General features: G+C 49.4%; 1 protein-coding gene across 9 annotated transcripts in view; it reads right to left on the bottom strand.

Annotated features, from left to right (window-relative positions):
• The window catches only part of HERC2 (HECT and RLD domain containing E3 ubiquitin protein ligase 2), a 156,855-nt gene that overhangs the window by 100,545 nt on the left and 35,329 nt on the right, over positions 1-20,981 (bottom strand). For 5 of the 9 annotated variants that reach the window (XM_078602720.1, XM_078602725.1, XM_078602722.1 and 2 more), the window contains 13 exons: positions 18,282-18,458; positions 17,663-17,766; positions 15,569-15,719; positions 13,323-13,537; positions 12,876-13,008; positions 7,687-7,811; positions 6,479-6,674; positions 5,274-5,497; positions 4,243-4,413; positions 3,103-3,239; positions 2,299-2,450; positions 1,275-1,466; positions 610-806 (listed from right to left, as the gene is read on the bottom strand). In XM_078602720.1, the coding sequence (XP_078458846.1) occupies positions 610-806; positions 1,275-1,466; positions 2,299-2,450; positions 3,103-3,239; positions 4,243-4,413; positions 5,274-5,497; positions 6,479-6,674; positions 7,687-7,811; positions 12,876-13,008; positions 13,323-13,537; positions 15,569-15,719; positions 17,663-17,766; positions 18,282-18,458 (2,174 nt within the window). The remainder of the gene's footprint in view (positions 1-609; positions 807-1,274; positions 1,467-2,298; positions 2,451-3,102; positions 3,240-4,242; positions 4,414-5,273; positions 5,498-6,478; positions 6,675-7,686; positions 7,812-12,875; positions 13,009-13,322; positions 13,538-15,568; positions 15,720-17,662; positions 17,767-18,281; positions 18,459-20,981) is intronic. The other 4 variants (XM_078602723.1, XM_078602724.1, XM_078602726.1 and 1 more) reach the window with 1 other exon arrangement.

The raw sequence follows: 20,981 nt of genomic DNA, 5'->3' as shown, positions 1-20,981 counted from the left end.
TCTTTAGGTCTTTCAGTAAAGTCACGTAGATAGGTTCAAAGATGATGACGATTGCTTGTGTTGCGATCGAAATGTCGTAGTTTTTTGGTTATTTTCTTTGAACCTATCTACGTGACTTTACCAAAAGACCCAAAGAATATGAATCCCTGCAGTCACGAAAGCTTTAAGTCAAAACATGTTTGGTGTTCCGTGCAGTGCCAACATGGCACTAGCAGCCGCCACTCGCATGCATGTGGACCACCGTGTATATGGATGTGAGAACCTAAGCACCTCTTGTCAAGCCACTGCTGAGTGTGGATCAAAGGGTTATTCGACCAAACTTCACCACGCTGTTCAGGGCAGGATGGATGTGGGGAGCATAGTTGTGGGAGCATAGTACAGCACAGCTATGGATTTTGCTGTGCTGTCCTCTGCTGCCCACAACATAGCCCCACAGCAGCCTGTAACACCCACTTGGTGCAAGGTGCTCGCCCATCCTTGTCCTACTAAGGCTCGACCCTGCTTATGGTGGTGGTGACAATTATGGCTTTCCACAGCTACGACAATATCAGTCGACAATGACGACAACAACGGTGGGTAATGAGGATGAAGACGATGGGGAGAAGGCACCTCACAGACCTGGTCGCCCCACTTCCAGTCGACGCCGCGCATCACGCGCGTGCCGACCTTCATGGAGGCGGCTAGCTCGGGCCCGGTCACGGGCAGCGGAGCCTGGGCCGCCTCACGCCGCGACTCCTCCAGCACGGCGGCCGATGCACCCTGCAGGGACGGCTCTGCCGCCTCCTCACTGCTGTCCCACAGTGGCCCTGCATGGCACGCACCATCACACCGCACGCACCGTCACACCGCACGCACACATGCCATCCGCCACACACACGCCATCCGTCACACCGCACACACACGCCGTCCGTCACACCGCACACACACGCCGTCACACCGTGCGCCATTATACAGAGCTCCTCTCCCACAGGGAGACTTCCACTGTGTTGCTTTGTACACTGGACGTGTTCACCTGTTTCCCAATATACCCTAAAACCCCAAAGTGTACCACTAAAAACTTGGTTTTAAACATCAATGTTTACCTCAGTGTAAATATACCCAGCATCTTTAGTGTCCACTTTATGGAAGCAGTACAATATCATACGGTCTCACTGAATCAGCTAGCATCCTACTAGCCGTGAACCTCAGTTGCAGCGGCCGAGCCTAGCGAGCCTGCCCCGTGTGGGATCTCTGCGAGCGCTCGTGATGTGCAGCATCTCCGCACCGCCCTGTACCTATGAGGCGCAGCAGTGTCTGCGTGAGGGCAAGGATGCCCGAGTTGAGCAGCAGGCCCAGGCTGTTGGCACGGTGCTCCGATGTGAGCATGCTCAGCATGACCAACAGGAAGCGAGCCTGCGGCACTAGGCCCAGGCTGGGCCCCGATGGGTTCTCATTCGTCATGGTCATGAGGGGTGCTGGCTGGATTCCTGGCAATAAAAAATTAACCGGTGTGATTATCAAACGTTATCAAACGTTCAAACACAACTATGAGAGTACACAAAAGTAGCATGCAATTTATACTTGAATACTTTAAAAGTCAAAATGCGGTTTGGCATCACGTGTACATTCACTTTATGAATTTCAGCAGTTCAGATGCAGATGAGAGGAAGACATTCATAGATTCGTTGCATATACTGCGCAATTGTTTGCACTTTGTATGATCGAGAAAAATGAGCCTGTATTATCCAGTCACAGATGAAGGAAGGCTCACACTCTCCAATACTGAGAATTTTTCTAAATCAAGACAGCATTTTGCAATGCCGAAGATTATCTACGTGTAAAATAATATCGTAGTATGTCGGTGCTTGCCTGGCCGAGATAGCCACTGTGACTCCTTCATGACAAAGCAAGAGAATTTCAACGTGACCACCTGGGGGGGGGGGGGGGGGGTGTGTCTCCTTCAGAAGGCCAAATGCTAACTATGGACACTGGTGGAACCATAACAAAGACAAAGATCCCCCGTACAGCCTTTACAGACTTTTGGGGCAAGTGCTGTTAAGGGAGCACCTACGAAGGCCGGCACGATACACGAGGGGGTGGGTGGCCAGCACCACGCCCAACCGCCTTTGTCTCCCTAGTGGCGATGGTTACACAATACATTTGAGACTGAGTCGACCTAGGGGAGGCCCAGGAGCAGTTCAGATATTCATCACTGGTCTTGACCATGAGTGTGAATCGAACTCGTGTCACCAGCACACTACGCTACCGCTCCCCAGCGCACACAAGACACAATTAGGTGCCAAGCAGTGATGCCCCAACCTGAGTTTTTGAATTTGCTGTCTGCATCCAGGACGATGCTGCGGATGTTGTCGATGGCCCAGCTGTGGACCTTGCTGAAGGTGACTTCCAGGAGGATGCGACTGAACGGCGGAGTGAGGTCGACGTCTCGGAGGCAGTCAGAGAACAGAGTGCTGTGCACACACCAACGCACACACGGCCAGGCAGCAACAACAGCCGTCATTCACCACGAAGTGGCGGTGATGTCACCACGGTGCTTGTGTGAGGCAGCACACACCATCTGACAGAAATCACAATTGCAGTGCAGTTGCAAACCAGTACTCCCGAGGAATATTCTGCATCTTAAAAGGAAAGGTATTCAATACAGCAAAGGTGTGGATTACAGGATTGATATACATGTATGTATTTTAACAGTTGCCGAGCACAGGCCCAAAGACCGAAATTGTTAAGCAGCCGGCAAGAAACCGCGTTATCAACGTTGTAACAGATAGGAGTTAACACGTATCATGAATTGAGCAAATGTATTATAAGAGCTTGGGAAAAGAGACGATGGGACAGAACTCCAGAGTGGAGCAGTGCGAGCGAAGAAGTAGACAGAGGAGTGTTGTGACCTGCAGCATGGTGGTTGAACACGGTGTGGGACAGGATGACATTGTTGCGGCTCCTCGCGATCATGTGACGAGACGGCAACATTCCTGAACAGCTCGTCAGAGTAGCTCTCGTGACAGACGGCTCTATCTCGGTACCTAATGAGGGAAATGCGGTGACCGGTGAACCGTCATCGCTGCAGCAACGACAGTGGGGAGGGGGGGGTGTCGGCCCTACCGGCGCGGGGCCCCCTCGGGGAGCAGACGTTGCCAGCCACACAGCACCGCGTAGCGCACGGACGGCAGTAGCGCGCGGCGCGACACGAGCCGGATGATGGCCTCCACGCCCTCCAGACGAACCTCCGCACGCTCCATCTGCATGGCATAATGGGGGACAACTCACGGAGAAAGCACGAGCACGCACAAGCGGGGCAAATCCACCATCTGGCACTGAGGAGTGGTGCCAGGTTCCAGAGAGCCTCACGCATGATCTCACAGGGTCAGGATCTGGCTCTGTAGGGTGGCGGCGCATTGGTAACACTTATGCCTCACAGCAAGAAGGACCGCAGTTCGATTTCCAATCCAGGCACCTCTCTGTGTGGTGTTTCTACGTTCTCCCCCTGTTCTGCATGGGTTTCCTCTGGTTTCTCCAGTTGCCTCCCATAGAAAGAAAAAAAAACAATGTAACCGGTATTAGCCTAACATTCCAATGCTAAAAAATTCTGCAAATGAATCACTCTTAGAGCAGAGACCACATTACTGAAGGAGCTAACAAGAGCAGCAATACTGAGTGGCAGTAGCAGACGCACTGAGAGCTCAGTATTATTTCAGTGTTACCAGCTTGATGCACGTGTAAAGATGTGTAGTGTGAACATAACAATTTTACCTGCTTAACTGAGAATAAAAGGAAGCTGCTGTGGTGCACTGGTTAGTGCGCTGGACTTATAATCCGGTTTGATTCTGATCTTGCCAGGATGGTAGCACTGTCTACCTCTTTCCTATTCATCCTTTCCTATTCCGAAACATCTGCAAGTTGGAGGGTGGGTGTCCCATTCACCGCCGAATCCCGGAACGCTCAAGCGGTTCAGAGTTAATTTTGTAAGAGAGGCATAGCTTCGTTGTTTTTAAAGACATTGTATGCACTGCAGATAACCGTAGAGACGATCACACTCTGACAGCTGGCGCCAAACTTGTGGGAGCCTCGGTACGTCTTCAGGTCAGAAAACGTACCGATGAAGTTATTTTATTTTTCTTACGTATACGTCATCAGAATGGGAAAGGATTAAAATGCCAGTGGAAATGGTTTACCGCGTTGGGAGAAGTCCCGCCCCCCACCCCGAGGTAGAACATTTTGGCGGTGCGCCTACTGTGTGCCAACCTGCTTGAGGAGACAGCGCCGGAGCTTCTCCACGTCCATGGGCTGCTCCTTCAGCACCAGCTCCACCACCTTCCCCATCAGCAGGGCCTGGTCACTGGCTCCCAGCGCCTGCTGCTGCGGCACCGCCCAGCGCTGCCTTGGCGGGCCCGGAGTGATCGCCTCGCCCTTGTCCTAGAGATGGTGGTACAGTGCTCACATGGTTGGCGGTGGCCGTTATGGTGCATGATGGGTGGATCACCCAGATATATCTTTATTTTTTTTACCAGGAAAGGCCCACTGAGCTATGTAGATCTTTTTCAGAAGCGACCTCACTATCACCAAGTGGCTTATCACGTGGAAATTTATAGCAGCCAAATACTCTAAACGCATGTTTAAAATGTGGAGGGAAAGACCGGAGGACATGGAGAAAAATCCACACGACCACGGGGAGAACATGCAAACTTCAAATATACAGGGCGTCAGGGTTGGGATCGAACAGACTACCTCCTGTATACCAGGCGAGGTAGTTAACATCTCACCACGGTGTACTCCTACATTTTATGCAGAGGTATACCAAAGGTTTGCTTGGAATCTGGGTGTAGGGGTAGGTAATGGTTTAATGGGGGAAATGAGAAATCACATTCCCTGCGTGAAAAACACTGGGCTATTACCAGCAGAGTAAATAAGCAGACAATACACCTTCACATATCTGCACCTCCACATAATACACACAAGTATGTTTGTACACGCCCAATCAGCCGCACGGCCTTCTGGGAATGCATAATTTCAGCAGCACCAGTTCAATGAAGCGTTTCATCAGCTGAGTCAGGCTCGCTTGAATCAATGATGTTGAACTGCCAGATGTTTATGGGCAAGGAGCCCTCTCTGTTAGATATGGGTCTCAGTTTGATGGAGAACTATATAATACACAGGTCAACATAACCATTGGCGCCGCTGAGAAAGGGTGGTCTCATTTCCAAGCGTCTTGGGTATCCGCCCAACCGAGAGCAAGAGTCCAACACGTGCGGTGGTGAATGCGTGGGGATAGGTACCCTGGTAGCGAACGCAGCGGCGTGGTCAGACAGCGAGGCCAGGGGGAGGGCCTGCAAGGATGCAGGTGCCCCTTCCCAGACGGCCCCAGGGTACTCCAGCCGCCCTTCCCCCAGGCCCTCCTCCTCCTCCTTCGCCTCCTCCTCTTTGGGAGCACCTTCCTTCGGCTCCTCCTCCTTGGGCTGCTCCTCCTTGGGCTGCTCCTCATCTACAGACTTCTTGGAAACTGAATCGTGGACAAGCCAGCCGTGTAAGCAAAGTCAATTTAGTTGGATATTCAAATCAATTACTTGCCGATTACACTCTGACTAAACACCGACAAAATTACCTGCGTATTTTATAATGACTGCAGGAGGCAGATCATAACATTCAACACCGGGCACCTCTTTTTTGCTTAGTGGTGGGCGACTGCCTGGATTTAAATTCAGGATCCCAGCGTTACTCTTCCAGTACTTAAATAGCGGGCATTAACTCTGTCAAAACCGCATCCTTCTCCCCATTACGCCAATAAAATCCCTTTCAAGAATACCAAGTGAGAGCCTGCAAAGTGATTTTTTAATTGTTATACAACAGAACTCGTGGCTCTGCCATGAGCATGCCGCACAAAGTAGAACACTCAACTCTGTGGGCCCTAGACATGAGGCTGCATGTAGATGTTGAACTTATTTTGTTCAGCGTACTTGGCCAACCGCGCTAATGGGGAGGTTCTCGTCCTTTCTGGACTCACGGCCTTACGGACCGTGGTCCGTACGTTGAGGCCCACTGGCGCAGCCAAGTGGCAAAATTCAACAACGAATTTTCTCCCCTACGCCTCTTGGAAACTGCCCCTCCGATTAGCCTGGTTGGCTATGTACGGCGCGAAAAAAGTTCAACATACTCTTTAAAAAACTATTAAACTAAACTTTTTTTGTATCTTACCAGGTAAGGCCCCTGAGCTATATAGCTCTTTTTCAGAAGCGAACTTGCCACAAATGATAGCTCAGCGAAGTGGCTTATCATGTGAACATTTACAGCAGCCAATCACTCTAAACGCACATTTCTAAATGTGGAGACAAAAACCGGAGGACCTCGGATAAAAATCCACGCAAAAGCGGGGAGAGATAACATACAAACTCTAAATATACAGCAGGCGTCAGGGTCGGGATGGAACCCATGACCTCCTGTATTACAGGCGAGATAGTTAACATCTTGCCACCACAGGGCTTACCGGCCTGCGCACGCCTCTGCCGGATGAGCGTCTGCACGATCTTGCGCCAGCGTGACAGCGAGCCCAGCAGCTGCACGCGCGATGTGACCGACAGCTCGGTGCTGACGGCTGGGCGCAGCTCGTTGAAGACGAAGCGGCAGCGCTCTGTGACCGGCGCGCACACCTCCTTGTAGGAGCGGCCCTGCTCCTGGTGCGTCTGGAGAGAGGCGCGGAGTGAGGGGTCAGCTCTCACGTCAACGCACTTCACCCGGACGGGAGAGAACGCAATGCAAATCACAGCTCGAATGATGATCCAGTGCTCACCGGAGTCGCTCCAGCGACCTGCTCACCGGCGGTCCAGTCGCCCTCCTCATCATTCTTCCATTGCTACAAGAGTAGGGACTGTTCCAGAGACCTTTCCTTCCTTGATTCTTCCACCCATGTTGGAGAATCATTCTACCATGTTACATCCGTTCCGAGTTCAACCACTGCACTGCAGGTCACCTCACTTGTCATTCTGCTTATTCCCTCACACTGCCCCACTTTAGAATTCCATCCAATCATCTATTTTCCCAAGGCTCTTAAAACCTTGCTCAATAAAAGAAACGTATTACACTATTGTCTATTATAACCCTGATAGTGCTGCTGTTTGTTGCTGGCTGCAATATGTTTTGGGCCTGTGCTCAGCAACTGTGTTTAATAGCAAAAGAACCACACTGATATGCTTTCCTCTGCCAATTTGTGGAGCCAATTCACACAACTCTCAAAACTCTGCGATGTAATGTCGCTTCCACTCAATCCGAAGTGGGCACATAAATCCGAGGATCTCAAACAGGGGTCCTGAGCCTCCTTTGTGACCATTTGTCTTTGATTTGGGGAAGGATCTGCCAAAAGGCAATGAGCGTGCAGAGTGCCAGACAGTTCATGATGTCAGGCAGATGAGGTCAGCACTGGATAATAGAGGCTGGCAATGGATATGGATGCTGTCCTTCAGCTGGTGTGACTTCCACTGGCAGTTTCGACTGTGTATTTTAAGGTCCTGGTGCTCGTATTCGAAGCTATAACATAACTCAGAGAGGGCTCACTAAGTGGCACTAAGTGACAAGGCAGAAAAAACTGCTGCCTCTTGTGTCCGCAGCTCAGTCCAAAAATCAAACGAGGCAATTGGTATCAAGAATAATGCTCCTGGTGCTTGTCATCGGTGTGAGAAGGTGGGTGGAAGGACTCGCCTTGATAAGCGTGCACTTCGCCTGGTACACCGCCCTGCACACATCCACCAGGGGCTTGGGAAGCCTCGCCGCTTTGCTGGGGTCTGACGTGGGAAGTTGCTCGATCACCGACAGAGCCATGTGCCCTGTGACAAGCCACATTGCTAATCAGGCAAGGAATGAGGCACAGTTTGTGACACAAAGTGTCAAACGAGCAGTGGGCAGTGCTCACGCCATCGCCTGCCCTAAGCCCCGGCGCTGGGGAGGAAATTCCATTTGCCTGAGAAGGGTACAGTTCACCTTGAGACAACTGCTGTTGTGACTTCAACAAAGTGGTATTTATTTTTTCAACCCCAGGAAGGGTTGATGGGCTGAGTCGAACCCCAATCTGGATTTTAACTTGCAAGCGTACAGTTATGAGTCAAGCATTGTCCGACAGCATCACAAAAACAAGGAACACGACGTTAGCAAGGTGTGAAGGTTAGGCTGAAGGTAAAAGGTCAATCATTCTGGAATAATAACAATAATAATGTCTATACCAGCAGCTGCATTTAATTCAACTGCGGCTGCCTCAGCAACCTTGCTCACTAAACAGTCATGATACAATAAACAAAGGGATTGTTTTTTTTTATGTCGTTGATACCGAGAATTACATAAAACAATATCACCGACTACACAAACCTGGCAAGGCCCTCATGAAAAAGAGTGCAATAAACTAGCAGTTTAACACGTGGGCTTTCATGACCAATATCTTACCTATAAAGTAATTATTTGTCTGTCTGTCTGTGTGTGGCCGACACTTGCGAGGGATTTGGCTCGCAAAGCGTGGGGTTCACGTTTTAAAAAAGTACCCAGGTAGAACGGCATAAGCCCCGTGGTGAACCAGCACTATTCCGATTTCGTGTTCGTCACCTTTAAAGTACTTTAATTAGCCATTTAGTGCCGTCTATTGTTATTTATTTATTATTTGCGCCTCCCAGCACGGCGATGTACGCATCTGCGCATGTGCGCCCCCTAGCGACGCGCAAGCGTTCGGTGGGGGGGGGAAATTCTCATTCACGTTAAAAATGCAACCAAAAAAACACACAAGACTTCAGTCGTGTGTTTTTTTAGTTGCATTTTAAAGTGTGATTTCCTCTCCACCCCCTCACCCCAATGTGTGAAATTACTACTATAGGGTCAGAAGATACTAATAGTATAGAGCTTACGTACTATTACTGTAGAGCGGGCGGGGGGGGATGTTGGGGGGGGGTAGCAGCCCAGCCTGCCAAGGTGCCACCTCGGCCGGATGGGCAATCTAAGCGAGGCCGGGGGCTCTGCACGGGACTAGGCCACACCACAGCACTGTTAAGTAGGTACTATTTTCTTGCTTCTTTCGCTAAACTCACGTAGATAGAAAACTAACATGAAAAAATTTAGTTAGGAAATATTAAAATTATAGTGTGTGTGTAGACAACTAATATTAAAAAATGTAGTTAGTAAATATTAAAATAATAATGTATGTGTCTAAGTCCATGTGTGCGTGCGAGTCGATGTGCGTTTGCGTCGATGTGTGTGTGTAAGTCCATGTGTCTGTGTGCGAGTCAATGTGTGTGTGCGAGTCGATGCGTGTGTAGGTCTCCTACCTCTATCAATGAATTACCACGAGACTACGATATAAACATACAAATGTAACAAATAAGCTTGTGCCGGAGGCCCCGGGGGGACAGGCTTCTATGACGTCTCCTGGCCAAACCCCAATTGGCTGAGCCAGGAGATTGAATCTTCACCCTCGGGGCTCCTCCAGAAACAACAAAAAACCACTGCGGGTGGCCACGTGGAATGTTCGAACGCTCACTGCGGAGGAGAGGCTGCCACTCATTTGTCGGGAGCTGGACCGGTACCGCCTGGATCTCTGTGGTATTCAGGAGGTCCGATGGACCGGCTCTGGCTCCTGCCACCATGAGGGGTGGACAGTCCTTTTCTTGTGGCAGGAGATTTCCAAACAACAGGGAGTGGCTCTTCTTCTAAACAAAAACATGAAGGGGGCGTGGGAGCGTGGCGGTGAGATGTGGGAAACTGTAAGCCCCAGGCTACTTTGGGCTCACCTCCCATCAACCAGAGGCGAGTGGTGGTCGTGGTTACTTATGCCCCCACCGAAGACGAACATCCGTGGAGGGATGCAGGCAAAGCCGATGAGTCAGATGCCTTCTATGACCCTCCTGTCACAGGTGCTGGCTAAAGTGGCCACTCGGGACAGTCATCTTGTTGGGTGACTTCAATGCCTGAGTTGGTCATGATGCTGGCACCTGGTCTGGAGTGATTGGAAGGCATGGGCCAGATCAACTCAATAATAACGGTAGGAGGCTGCTACATTTTTGTGCAGCCCATGGGCTTGTAATTACCAACACGCTCTTCCGGCATCGGCACATCCACATAACATCATGGATGCATGCCAGGTCCAAGCAAGAATATCTGCTGGACTACATAGTGACGGACCAGCGGATGCGAGCCCATGTCCTTGACACCAGGACCTACCGTGGAGCTGATCTGCCCTCTGACCATCGACTAGTCATCTGTAAGATGCGCCTGCCATTCTTCCACTCCGGTGGTGGGTGTACACCCAGAACCCCATTCAAACCCTTAGTGGCATGGTCTTAGCTAGCTGATGAAAGTTGCAAACGAGAATTTCATCAATCGCTTGCAGCTGGGGTTGGCATCATCCTCCTGATGCAGAGGGGAAATAGGCGAGGTTTAGGACTTTGACTGAGGCAGCTGCAATGGCTGCTTTGGGTACACGGTCCAGACCTCCCCAGAGACTCTGGCTGAGAGAGGAGGTGTTCAGGCTGGCTGAGAAAAAGCGACAGGCCCACTCTCATCGGCTACAGCATTCCACGTCGGAGAATGAGGAGGCTTACCCGCAGCCTTCGCTCGGAGGTTCGGAGATCCGTGAGACGCCGCAAGGATCGGTGGATGTCGCGGGTTGCTGAGGAGATGGAGTCTGCCTCAATGGCCCGCGATCACAAATCACTCTTTAATTCTCTCCCAAGCGAAATGCTGAGGGAGGGTGGCGTTTGTGCACAGACTGCCCTATATGACATCATAACAACAGTCTGGACCACTGGATGGGTTCCACAGGATTGGACTGGAACAACTACCGGGGCATCTCACTCCTCAGTGTGCCGGGAAAGGTTCCGGCAAGGATTATTCAACATCGCCTTGCTAGGCACGCTGAGGACAGGATTGCGGAGCCCCAATGTAGTTTCAGGAAAGGGCGGTCCTGCACAGATGCCATATTTTCTGTCCGTCTGTTACAGCAGAGGTGTAGAGAATTCCAACAAGACCTACATCTCTGTTTTATTGACCTGGTCCAGGCCTATGATACCATCAAGTAGGCCTGGGCTCTGGGGTTGTTCTTTGTGCTTTCGGAGTCCCTGACCCGCTGCTCACGATCATAAAGGACCTTCATGATGGTGAGCGGGCCAGGGTAAAACTACGTGGCCGGGAGTCGGAGCCATTCCCTGTACACCTTGGGGTGGCGACAGGGATGTTCTCTGGCTCCCACATTATTTAACATCTATTTCGACCACATAGTTCTTGAAGCCTTCAATAGCTGTACCGGAGGAATTTCCATCTGGTACAGATACAATGGGAGGCTGATTGATGCCCGGGAGCGGTCAAGCGAGGGCTCCCTATTGCTCAACAATGTTATTTATGCCAATGATCTGATAATTGCTGCTCACTCAGAGAAGGCGTTGGAGGCGCTGCTGCTGAACCTGGAGCTTGCCACTTAGAGGTGGGGCCTTACTATCAGCCCCACCAAAACTAAGCACCTGCCTGGGTCTTTTAAACCATCGGACACTCCACCCCCACAACTCCTAATTGGTGATAGGGTAGTTCTAGAAAAAGCGGAGAGTTTCCCATACCTGGGCAGTGTGCTCATGACCGGCTCCGGTTTAAATCGCAGAGGTCCCACTCCGAATCAGTCGAGCGGCAATATATTTTCATCGGTTGCGTAACGCTGTGTGGAAGCTACCTGGTCTGTCGCCTTCTCGGCCAAAGTCATTCCCTCCCTTCTCTACGCTTGCGAAACGTGGACCCCCCCTAATGGAACATTTTTGCCGGTTGGAAACATTTAGGCTGGCCTGCCAACGATCCATCCTGGGTTTAACCAGGCTGGATTGTGTGAGGAGCTCACAAATCCTTGAAAGATCTGGGCAAAGTCCCATCGGTGAGCTCCTCCGGCAGGCAAGGCTGCGTTGGCTGGGTCATGTAGGCCGCATGCCCAGCCACCGCATGCCTAAACAGCTTTTGTTCGGCCGGATCGAGGGGGCTAAACGGGCATGGTACGGACTAGAGAAGAGATGGAGTGATGTGGTACAGGAGGACGTGGAGCTGAGTGGACTTGCCGATGACTGGTACCAGCGGTGTCAAGATCGGCCTCTGTGGAGGAGGCTCGTGAAGGACGCTACTGGGCAGTTGGAGGCAGTCGCCCTCCAACAACAATGGAGGGCGGAGAAGCGACGCTCACAACAACGAGCGGAACACCGGGTGGCTAAAGCACAGCAAGTTGGCACAGTAGGGGGCACAGGTGGTGCATCAGCCAGTCATCTCGGTCATCTCAGTCAGTCGACCCGTGGCACCTGGATCTGCCCCGTGACCTCCTGCCAGCGGGCGTTCGACACTTCAAGTGGCCTCAAGGTGCACATAGCCTGGCACAAGCGTCGTGGTGACGTCACCGCCACTTAGTGGCGAATGGCAGTTGTTGTTGTGTAAGTCTATGTGCGTGTGTGCGTGCCTTTTTCGCCCGGGCAACGCCGGGTACTTCCCGCTCGTCCATAAAAGGTTTTTTTGGGTTAGATCACGTAAATATAAATGTGTTGTTAAACCACCACCACCCGACACAATCAATTAGTAAAGTTTGTCACCTAAACAAAGCATGCCAATTATTTACAACTTCAGCACACCGGTGTGTTGGAGAGTAAACCCACAACATTTACAATTTGAGTACGATGTTTTGTTGGTGATGGTGATGACATCACCTTTACTCTATTTTAGACCGAAACAGGAAGACTTCTTCACAATCCTGGAAAAACGCCTGATAAAGCTGGTTGTAATCACCGGCGAAATGTCATGGTACTCAAATTGTAAATGTTGTGGGTTTTAATAAACAAGCAGCCGAGTTGGGGGTCTCATCACAAAACTGCAAGTCCAAGGGTTGCTGCGTATACCCAGGTCCAGGTGCTTGAGAAGGCAGCAGAGCAGCAATCGGCCAATCTCCTCGACGGGATGTTCAGCCGGGAACGCGATCGGAGTCATGAGGTTGCTCTGCTTGTGGAAGCGTTCCAGGTGGCACAGGAAGTCCTGTAAATCCACACACACGTGACCACAAAGCAAAGATGTTGAGGAAACACAGCAATGGCATTCATTTGCAGGAACGGCATTCGTTTTTCATCGCTTCTTCTTTCGCACGGATGTGTTTTGAGGAGCAACTATCCGTCGACGTCGAGGTTGTGAATCGTGCTGCCGGCTTCAGAGCACAATGAGCGTGAACCACGTTTGCCCTCGAAGGCTGCTCGCGGGGGACGCGGAGTTGTGTGCCGCTCTTTGGCGTGGTGCTCCCCAGCCATGTCAGTGGTGCCGACCCGGTAATCAGACATCAACGTTAGCCCAGGCACCTTGACAGCGTGGTCGTGGGTGGCGTTGTCCGCCAGGGCCTGCAGGAAGGGTTGCGAGGCATCAGGCAGCGTGAGGCGGCGGGCCTTAAGTTTGGCGGCGCCAGCAGGGTGAGACTCGTGCGCGCTGCTGTGGTCTTCGTCCTTCTCCTCATTGTAGCTGTAGCGAGTGGGGTTGGTCTGCAGCCCGCCTCGGAACAACGGAGACTGCAGCCACTCTGAGGGAGCAGTAGCGGGACAGCAGGTCAAAGGTTAGCCACGAGACACGACGGCATGGACATGGGAAGGGTATGTGCTGGCCGCCTACAGACAGCCAAATAAATTACATTGCCAAACACAAATGATGGGAGGCAGACAACCCCACACATCCGATTACTACATATGGTGCGAAATAAGTTCAACATACATAGATACAATGACAAAGAGCAAGATTTACAACACAGGCAAGACAAGACCAATCTTGATTTGAAGCTTTCGTGACTGCAGGAATCCATTCTCTTTGGTTCCTTCGGTAAAGTCACGTAGGTAGAAATAAAATAAAGTAAAACAAATCACGATTTTCGCATGATATTTCCGAGATCAAGGTACTCTGCAAATCTTCGGGCTACTATCAAAGGTTTGTTCATGAAGCCATCCAAATATATAAACAAAGACATAACTTCAACCGAGAAGATGGATACAAATTGAACAATCATTGGAAGGATGATATTAACCAGGTAAAGCCTTAACTTGTTGTGGTTGTTTTCATCATACCTGCCGGGTACTAGCCTATTTTTCTGAGTTACTTTCCCCCGTGTCCCCAGCTTCCCACTTCTAGCCCCGCCTACTTCCCCCCCCCCCACGCCTCACTTCTTCTCCCCCTAACGCTCACGCAGCCCCCCACATTCCACTACCCCCCCCCCTCTCTCTATACTCTCCCCCCCCTCCCTCCTTTCCTACCTATATAACCTCTTGCCACAGCAGCTCTCTCGCCTACTTCAGCATTTTTTCTTGCTGTGGTTGTTCCACCTGATGAGGATTGCTTGTGTTGCGATCGAAACGTTGTGATTTTTTTTATTTTATATCTACCTGCGTGACTTTACCGAAAGAACCAAAGAGTAAAGACAAGACTACTTTAGCAAACAAGGCCATTGCATACCACTGAATGCGACAGGTTTAATATTGGGACTCAACTGTCCACCCTGTGTGCCTTGTATCTTTTAGTGTAAAACTCCTTCCCATCGCCTCCTTCCCACATCTGTCCCTCTCCACATCATACATTTTATTATTGTTTTGTTGTTATGAGTGTTTATCCAGCAAAACCTCACCGAGTCTCGAGAATTATTCAGGAAGGTCTTGCCAAGTTTTTGCAGCAGCGGGAGATTTTCTTTGTGTAATCCAAATTGAGTAACTTAAAGTAATTTTTAAGCATTGGGATGTATGCATAATACCAATTACATTGTACTTTCTGTTTTTTTTTGCTATGTGGGGAAACCAAAGAACTTTGAGGAAACCCATGCATACAGGGAGAAAATATAAAAACTCCATACTTAAAAAAAGGTACTGAAGTTGGGAATCGAACCCAGGCACTTTTCTGTGAGCGATGAGTGTTACCATGGTGCCACCTTGCCACCCACAATATAAGAAAATATGTTTTACTCATCACATCAGCCGCATGGCCTTCTAGGATTGCGTAATTTCAAAAGAAGCAAATTCTGAACATAATTTGGAAGGTTGCGTATTGTCTGCTTTATTTACTTTTGTATATTTTGGCTATGGTGTAAATGTGTCATTGTATTGAGTATACCGTGGGACAACATTCACCATTACTGAACAAAAACTACTTTTATTTTACCAGGTAAGGCCCATTAAGCTCTTTTTGAAAAGTGACCTGGCAACATAAAATAGCTCAACAAAGTGGCTTATCACGTGTAAATGTATAGCAGCCAAATACTCTAAAGGCGTGTTTCTAAATGTGGAGGACTCAATCACGCAATCACAGGGAGAGAGACATGCAAACTCCAAATATACAGGCATCGGGGTCAGGATCGAACCCACGACCTGCTGTATACCAGGTGAGGTAGTTAACGTATCACCACGTGATGGTTATGATCACAATGATGATGACGGTGACGATACCGATGCATACCATTAATTCACTGCGAGGCGGGGATTTCAGGAGTTTGCTGTTAAGAGTAGCCAAGCCGCGTCTTCGTGCCACGCAGCGTCGCGACCATCCCCCCGAGGTGCGGCTGGCGTATGGCGCGTACCTGCACATTCGACCTCGACGGCCGACAGCGGGGTGCTGCAAGCAAGGTGGGCAGAGTGCAGGCCCAGGAGCAGGCCCAGGGCTCTCTCCGTGTCGGCGAGAGGCGACGGCATGCTGCCCAGCTCCGCGCACGACACCACGTCTTGCTCCGGCTGTTGACAACAGCGTTCGGGTCAACACCGACCCGGCAAGCACCCCAGGCACAACACAATCCTACCTACATGTTTTCAGTTCATGCCTGAAAACACCAGAATTATACCAGAAAATCTAGGCCTTCTTGAATGATAGATGCGGCACTGACCTCTCTCCATCAAAACCAGGTGCCCTTTCAAAACACAAACACGCCATACTCCAAAACTTTAATATCATAGCCAGAAGAACCATCTTGGCTAACTGGAAAGACCATGAACCCCCCTCATAAAAACAGAGGCACAACCCCCTGCTAGCCCATGCGGGCCCTGACCACCTGTCCCACAAACTTAAAGGGAAGGAATGAGAATTCAAGATCAGGTGGGTCCCCCTTCCTGTGGAGTTTCAAAAGAGGAAAGGTGGAGAGGGCCAGGGCCGGGAGATGGGAGCGGACACAGGAGGGGCAGACCACCCCCCCCTTGTCAGCCACAATGAGATGGACCCAAAATCGAGCGCAGGTTTGTCACCCCCACCCATAAAGCTGCGTGTATGTAGTATGTAGCATGTAGTATGATTTATAGCATGTTCTTTTTCCATCCCACCCACACCCGGGTCTCCCCTTAGAACCTTGGTTACCTCTTCCAGGCCCCCTATTCACCCCCCACCCACCCATATATATATAACAAAAAAAGCTCTCCGCCCCCCCCCTTGACAAAAGATCACCACAAGTTGGGGCATCGAGCCTTCATTTTTTTTCTCCCCCTCCCCCAAAACCACCGGGCTTGCGTGCTTACCACAAACAATTTAAAACATCGCCCATCATGCTGTGTGCCTACACAAGTCTACACGCAGTGGGGAGGGAGATTACCCCCGAATGTTGTTCAACGTGGTCAGCATGTCATGCGTCAGTTTTTGTGTGGGATATTATCGTTTCATTGTTGTTACTCTTTGGTTCTTTCGGTAAAGTCACGTAGAAATTAATTAAATAATAATAGAATACGACGTTTCGATTGCAACACAAGCAACCATCATCAGGTACAAATGAATGAGAAAACAAACCTAGTAAACTTAGATATATGATGCAATACAACACAGAGTCGGCCAACACAACAGTCAACACCCCACCTGGTTGATTACGTTCTTCCAAAGATTGCTAAATTAGAAATTAAGTGTGAAACAAACAAGCACGTCAAACCTTCCCCGTAGAGGTGGTTCAAACTAGATTCGTTAACTGTGTGCTAACCGACTCTGTGTTGCATTGCATTACACTTCCTAATTTTACTAAATTTGCTTTCTACCGTGCTTGTTTACAAGTCCATTCTTACCTCTGGCCGCTATGGGCAGGAATTCCTGCCCATAGCGGCATTATATTTCTAAGTTTACTAGGTTTGTTTTCTCTTTCATTCGTACCCGACGATGGTTGCTTGTGTTGCAATCGAAACGTCGTATTCTATTATTATTTAATTACAATTTTTTCTACGCGACTTTACCGAAAGAACCACAGAGTAATTCCTGCAGTCACGAAAGCTTCGAAACCAGTTTCATTGTTGTTGTTACGTTCGTTTAGTCAACAGCCTCCCCGAGTCTTAAGATACTTTTTCTGGAGGGTCCTGACAAGTTTTCGAAGTAAAAAGGTGATGCTGCTGTGTGCAATCCCAATTGAGTAATTTGCAGTGTCAGTTTTGTTTGCATTGGAATATTTGGCCAATACCCGTTCCAGTGAGTGTGTGTGCTTAGCTATGGGGGGGTGAAACCAGAGAACATGGAGGAAATCCATGAAGAATGGAGAGGGAACAAACGGAGAGGCGCCCTTGTCGGGAATCGAACCCAGGACATTCCTGTTGTGAGGCACAAGTGATACTATTATGCCAGCCTCCCTACCGCCCACTTTGAAATTCACACACGTTTTCCTTTGCCATGGGGCTCCCTGCAGGCCTCCTGTGGTTCAGACAAGCGAAGGGCTTACGTCCAGGTAGGGTCCCACGCAGAAGCTCTGCATGGTCTCCTTGAGCTCCTCACAGTGCAAAGCGGCCTCCAGTGCAGCCAGAGGCTCCTCGCCCGCGTACTCGGCTGCATGGGACGACACGAGACAGCCCCACTCATCGTCTCTGCCCTCCGTATGCTCTCAACTCAAGCAAGCAAGGCCTTCTGTTTAAAGCCTCCACCAATAGGAGGCCACTCCCTCTCTGCCGCTGCCGCATGACATTCCCTGCATCGCCGCCGACTTCCTGCTCCTGCTCCAATCCAGGCTCAAGGCCTTCCCCCATCTTCTCGACCAATGGTGGACTGTCCTCCATCTAGAAAGTGCTTTCAATCACACCTTACTTTAAAAATATAAATACCTAGATTTAGTTCATGTGATGAGCAGTAGCAAACTTTCCGTACTCTTGCTGTCGGAAAAAACATAATTAAGAAAAGTACCACTTAAATTGTAAAGACTATGGCCCTCAGTCAGAGTGCCATTACCAATCGGAGAGCACCAGAGAGCCAGTTCCAGACCTTGAGAGCAGCAGTGGAACAGAAGAAAACCCCTCCTGCAAACCCAGTGATGGGAGCGTGACCCAGAGCACAGGCAGAATAATCACCCAGGTGGCCGTTCTCGACCAGTGTCTGTGCGTGGAAAAGCAGGACGTCGTAGACGCGGCCCTGCAGGATGGCCCACTGGCCACCATCCTTGTTGTGGTTCTCCAGATCTGACTTGCGGATCACCGTTACCTCCTCGCTGTTCTGGGGGCTGAGCGGCACCAGGAACGACCATGGCACTGAAATAGACGATGGTAGAGTCAGAGTGTGCACTGAGGTGGGGCACCATAACCTGATCAAGGTGCCTGCCTACAATTTGCTAACAGAGAGGGGGGGGCGCTTAGGTCCACAGTGATGGCAATACAAAGCCATAATAAATTTCGATTTAAAGCTTTCGTGACTGCAGGGATTCATCTTCTTGGTTCTTTCGGTAAAGTCACGTAGAAGGGAAGTAATAAAATAATAAAAATAAAACATAATAAAACACTGCTTAACCAATACATACTTCACCTGGAATGGAACCTTCTACAAGCAAATTGAGGGCACCCCAATGGGCTCCCCCCTATCTCCGGTTGTAGCCAACATCTTCATGGAGAAATTTGAGACGGACGCCATCCAGACTGCCACTCTACGCCCGACCTTATGGAAGAGATACGTAGACGACACTTTTGTCATCTGGCCACATGGCCGGCCTGCTCTAGACCAATTTCTCGACCACATCAATTCCATACACCCAGCCATCAGATTCACCATGGAAGTCGAAAATGATGGCAAGCTACCCTTTTTGGATGTCCTAATCAAAAGGAGACCTGATGGTTCAATGAGCCACTCTGTCTACAGGAAAGCCACCCACACGGATGCTTATCTAAAACCGGATTCCCACCACCATCCATCCCAGAAGAATTCCCTCATCAAGACTCTATATCATAGAGCCCAATGCATCTCCGACCATGAACACATTTCCAGTGAACTCAAACACGTACGCCAAGCTCTTAAAGCTAATGGTTACTCCGACTACACAATCCGCAAAGCCATCACTCCAACCATCAAGAAAGATCCTGTTGAGGAGCCTTTCAAGACCATCACCTTACCCTACATTGCTGGGGTCACAAAAAAGATCTCCAAAATCCTGATTAAACACAAGATCCAGGTCCGATTCAACACAATACATAAAATCCGTGATCTGGTACCGTCTGTAAAAGATGTGATTCCAGACATACAGTACCCTGGCGTCTACAAACTAAGTTGCCTCTGTGGTAGCAGTTACATTGGGGAAACCAAACGACACGTCTCAGACCGCATTCGTGAACATAAAGCTGATCTAAAACACGGTAGGACAAACACCTCAGCCGTGGCAGACCACTGTTATAACTCAGTGGGCTCACATGACATTGACTTCTCCAAGACGGAGGTTCTCTGCAAGCCATCTGGCTATCATGAGAGATTCGTTCATGAGGCGATCCACATATACAAACACAGAGACAATTTTAACCGAGAAGATGGATTCAGGCTTAGCAATCATTGGAAGGACGTAATAAACCATTTCGATACACATTAGGGTGAGTTGAATAATACATAGTGTTATATTAAAATGTATAAAGTATAGGGTGGTTTACAGCAATAAAGTATATAATTTAATGTTGGGTTTATCTATGGCAGTATATAGTACTGTATATGCTAAGAGAATAAAGTTTAGATGGAAGTATATTATATACTTCTTACGACGTAGAATTGTAATTTATTATTTGTTGTTAGTAACTCAGCTTATTGTAGAGTATAGTAAGTATCAGTTTATATTTTAGTTTTTTATGTAGTTTTCACTTTGGTTTTCTACGTGGTTGTTTGGCAAATGCAGCTACATATCACTAACATTCCTTTCCTTTATTAACGCTGTTCCTTGCGCCCCCCCGTGGTGCTGTTGATCCTGCATAATGCATGGGCATAATGGGACTTTGAAACCCCTCCGCCCACCTCCTATGCATTGCCCATTGGTATGCTAAATTCCTCTTCATATGCACATTCTTTTGTTAAGGCGCTCCTCCTCGCTACACCTATATAAGCTCCTAGCTTGATAATGTTCTCATTCTTCGCCTGAGGACGGCTGCTTGCGTTGTGGCCGAAACGTCGTGAGAATTGTTTTATTATGTTTTATTTTTATTATTTTATTACTTCCCTTCTACGTGACTTTACCGAAAGAACCAAGAAGATGAAAGCCATAATAATCATGTTTCATTTTTATATCTCGTCATTCGTGCAAATTGCATCTCGAAACATTTATAATGCACAGAGTGTTCGCACAGAACCGCAGGAAATGACAGCCAAGCGGGAAGGCAGTCAAAACTGGTACCGTTTGCCTGAGATCTGTAATCCTATACTGTTGTCCCTCGTTTAACAGTAACGTTTTTCGGAAAACGTGTCACCTCCCATAGGACCCCATGGTTTCCACCAATGTTAACATTGTTAACTAATGTTACAATGTTGACTAACAGTATGTTTACGTTATGCACACGGGCGTCAATTTCATCACAAATTTTTGTGTTGGGCAACATAATGCCATTGGCCGCAAAACCTATATCTTACATTTACCGTTCCACCTCTTAATTTGCTGCTTGCCTCCGAGGTCTACAGAGATCGGCTTGAAGGAGGGCTGCTCGAGCAACAGCCGGTGATCGAGTGACGCAAGCAACTCCAGCCGGGCGCACTTGAATGACTTTAAGGAAACGAGGAAATGGTCGGCCGCGGGCAATCGCGTTCCGCGAGGG

Source organism: Lampetra planeri, chromosome 19, assembly GCF_965212315.1.
Source record: "Lampetra planeri chromosome 19, kcLamPlan1.2.h2, whole genome shotgun sequence".
Taxonomy (NCBI): domain Eukaryota; kingdom Metazoa; phylum Chordata; class Hyperoartia; order Petromyzontiformes; family Petromyzontidae; genus Lampetra; species Lampetra planeri.
This window is presented reverse-complemented; position numbering and strand designations above follow the sequence as displayed.